The sequence below is a fragment of the Poecilia formosa genome, unplaced genomic scaffold (genome assembly GCF_000485575.1).
Source record: "Poecilia formosa unplaced genomic scaffold, Poecilia_formosa-5.1.2 Scaffold70, whole genome shotgun sequence".
Lineage (NCBI taxonomy): Eukaryota > Metazoa > Chordata > Actinopteri > Cyprinodontiformes > Poeciliidae > Poecilia > Poecilia formosa.
The window spans coordinates 2,340,258-2,344,348 of record NW_006800009.1 but is presented as its reverse complement, the minus strand read 5'-3'; the positions used below and the strand labels follow the sequence as shown (position 1 = coordinate 2,344,348).

Genomic DNA, 4,091 nt, shown 5'->3' with positions numbered 1-4,091 from the left:
GTGCGTATGCGGACACTAAATATGCCAAGGGCTGAAGCCCTTGAAAGACATCTCCCGTTGCTTAATAAAAGACTCCAGTCATTTTGTTTGGTGATATGCTCACATCTTATGAACAAATGCATTATTTAAATTTTAAATGCATTATTTTTGCAAGACACATTTATAAAGGAATAAAGTAAAAGATTAAATAGCCTTTTTTTTTTAAGTAGCGTACTTGAGATATATTTCTGTTGAATATTTACTTATCTCAGATTTCCGACATGTGTCCCACCCAATTGTAAACTTATTCCTATGCCCTTGTTTGGAGAGATGTTAATGTAAAAAAAAAGAAGCAAGAATAGAACTATTGAATGAGATTTTGAGGGAAATGATATGAGGGGCCGTTTAGGACAAAATCTGATTTGTCTCTCACACACTACGAAAGACTCACGCACACTCAAAAAATACTCAAATTGTGCATACACACTACTAAAATGTCACACACGCACACAAATTTTCTCCCACACGCATACACAAAATCGCACGTACACACCACTAACATGTTGCACACGCACACAAATTTGATCTTTCTCGCACATACACTGTACTAACATTTCGCACACAGATTTTATCTTTCTCGCACACATACACTGTACTCACACCTCGCACACACAAAATACTAAAATTGCGCACATACACTACTAAAATATCACACACGCAAACATTTTTTTGTCACACGAGGCAAAGACTAAGACTGAGATTGCACATATAAACTAATAAAATATAGACTCATTTTTTTGTATGTGAGACTCAGTTTTGTATGTGTGAGAGATATTTTTTGTATGTGTGAGAGGGACTCAAGTTTTGTATGTGTGAGAGGTGTCACGAAGAGGCGGGGCATAATTTGGAGATCAGATCGCGCATGCGTTATATGGTAGACCCCCGCATTGGCTGCTCCGGCGCAGGAAATACGGCGGCCATCTTCGATGAGTTGTCCCTCCTACTTTGCTCAACCAAAACAGCAGAAAATGCCTCAGCACTGACGGATATTGTTGTTCGTATCGACGGACTATTGATGTGAGGGCTTGACAGACAACATTTCACAAGTAATATGGACATATTATTGTGTATATATTGTGATTAGAATATTATTTTACTGTATTTATATCCACTGGCGATATACCAGCTTAGCTACAGTGCTTGGTGTAATGGACCTTACCACAGGGGCCGCGTTTCATTGACTAATGCCCATTTGACGTCACTGCGCAGCTACCACGTGCTTGAACGTCTCACAAACAAAAGCTACAGTAGTAAACACATGCTAATGTATTTTGTGGACTAGCAGACCACAATCTACACAATCAAAGTTTTTGCGACAGAACTCAAATAAGAATGGTTCTCCACTGTCAGTGGGGAATCTGTACAGGCGATGTCAGGTATCCTGATCGTATTTGTGGAAATAAAATTCACAGATTTCCCAAATCTGATACGGAATGCCTAGCTTGGATCAAAGCTTGTGCACGACCGCATTTGCAGCTCAACCGTCGTAAGATCAATAAAAACAAAGGAGTGTGTGCTGTTGTAAGTATTATTACTTTGCTTTCTTTGTGTTTAGTGAATGGGGATATTTTTGAGTGGCCCTGCGACAGACTGGTGACCTGTCCAGGGTGACCCCGCCTCTCCCCCGGAACGTTAGCTAGAGATAGGCACCAGCACCTCCCGATCCCTTTTGAATTTTGAAGCTTGAAATATTGTAAGGTCTTAAGGAGGCCTATAATGTGTGAACAATGACCCCCAAGTCTGAAAAAAAGTCAATAATAAACACATTCATCATGAAAACCTTTTAGCTAAGTACAGCATAATGGCAGTACCGATACAACTTCTACACCTTGAAGCCTGTCTGTTACACAGTCTTACGTTAGCTGAACAGATCAATATGCAATGTGTACCGTATCTGACACACATTAAAGATTTTATTTTACCTGAAAAGGCTTTTTACGAAACTGTAATCGTGTTAGCCACACTAGCACTGAGTACAGTCCATCAGGTCTAGGCACACTCAAACATTTGCCAACAACAGAAATCACTGATTCCAAAAGTAACCCTCAAAACCATGAATGCCGACTTACCCAGCCTTGCAAGAACAATAGGCATCAGTGATCTTGTCCACAGCCATATTTATGCTGAGGGTATGAGGATCTGCTGTTTTCCTAATCGATCATTAGCATTTAGCTGCTACCCCCACAATGTTGGAGGCATCCCGTGGCTCAAACAGCTTGATTTCGTCCAAAAAAGATGACATGAACTTGTTTGTTCCCCTGTCCATTGTCGTCGCTGATATTTTTTGAAAATCCGGCAGAAATGCTACACTAATCGACTCAGAAATACTTTGTAGAGAGTCAGTTGAAACGAAAGACGCCATGTTTACACATAGAAACTAAGCTCCACGAGGCTTTGTTTGTGAGACATGCAGCCACGTGGGACTGTCGAGGGGCGTTTCTGGGCGGAGCTTGGTAAGGTCCATACGGGTTCAGCCCCGCTATGAAGGCTAACTGAGATTCTGTAAATCTAAAAAAATAATTCTTCTCTAACATTGGTTTAGATTATCTGACACAAGAGCCCATATTAGAAATGTGACAATGTAACATATTATAAAACTTATATTACTTGTTATAACATTGACCAGCAAAGTTTAAACCGGTGGTAAAGACTATTATTTATATGTAATTCTTTCACTCTGTCAAAAGTAAGATACCTCCCAAATCTTCCGTTTTTGTTTTGAAGGTTTCCTAAAGACACGATGTGAGGAAGAAGTGGGAAATATCTTTAAAGAGAGATGGATTCACTGCAGCACGGATGAATCTCGCATCGGATTTTGGACTCAAACTCAGCTGCTGAATCACTCTGAAGCTGGAAATCCTCGGCTGGAAAACAGACGACAGATAATATATATTAGGCTGTACATGTTTATATTTATATGTACATCTAAACATGTACATCTAATATATATTATTCAGTATTAATTATTTATTTGTATGTAAATATGTATTGATATTACTAAATAATTTATTAAATAAATTATGAACGGCTGTGTGCTTTGTAAAATGCTCATCATATCAATATCAGAATATTCTATTCCTATTCTATTGTTATAGCCACTAAGCATATTTAAATATGCTGAACGTATCAACACAATAAAAAAATATAATTGTTTATAAATGTAGTTTTGATAGATGTTTGAATATGATCTCCACTAACAAAAAGGCGTGTTATAATCAATTAAATGCGCTGATATGTCATTGTGTCTGCCAGACATATAACGATGAGTGAGCGGTCGACCCTTTCAAGATGGCTGCCCTAACTCTTGAGAGTGGTCCATGAGGTGTCTATTCTTATATTATGTCTATGGTCAGGGACAGATTTTGGAATTCAGTGCACACATAAGGCGCACTGGTGATTTTTGAGAAAATTTACGGTGAGCCTTATAATCCGGAAAATACGGTAATTGTCATAATATAATATATAATTATATAATATTTTAATATTTTTAAAATTGTTTTAAACTATTATAATGTATTGAGTTCCGCTTCAGGACAATGGATTTTAAAGACACCATCCACCTACTACAAAGTTTAAAGTAAAGAATATTCAGCAAACACCAGGAAAACATACATTTTTGTGCTCACATGACACAGGTTAGTTTAGTCAGTTATTTGATAAAATTATATTTTGTATATATTTTATTCAAATTTTGTGCTTTATCCATAGAACCTGTTTTGTCCCTCTTCTCAAGAATCAAGCCTTATTTTACGCGTGTGTAACCCAGTGTTAAAAACACAAGAAATCAATAGATGTTGATTTAATCTTATTCTACAACGAGATTAAAAAATGTAATAAAGTTAAAAAAAAGGAATATGTTTGTAAATATGTTCATAAATATTGATATAAACAGTGCTAAAAATCTTTAAAACCTGTGAAATATCCTTTTAGTGATTGCTTTTAGTGACAGATTAAACAACCAATAACTGACAGTCTGATTTCACATCAGCCAATCAGGTTGATTGTCCCGCCCCTTTAACTGCAGCGCTGAGATTTAGCTCAGATTGCGTCTA

At 37.2% G+C, this 4,091-nt stretch overlaps 1 protein-coding gene across 1 annotated transcript in view; it reads right to left on the bottom strand.

Moving 5' to 3' along the window:
• Positions 1 to 2,577: 2,577 nt before the first annotated feature.
• The window catches only part of LOC103140401 (microtubule-associated protein 1A-like), an 11,989-nt gene continuing 10,475 nt past the window's right edge, over positions 2,578 to 4,091 (bottom strand). Inside the window, exon 4 of the mRNA XM_007555548.2 lies at positions 2,578 to 2,586. Within this exon, the coding sequence (XP_007555610.2) occupies positions 2,578 to 2,586 (9 nt within the window). The remainder of the gene's footprint in view (positions 2,587 to 4,091) is intronic.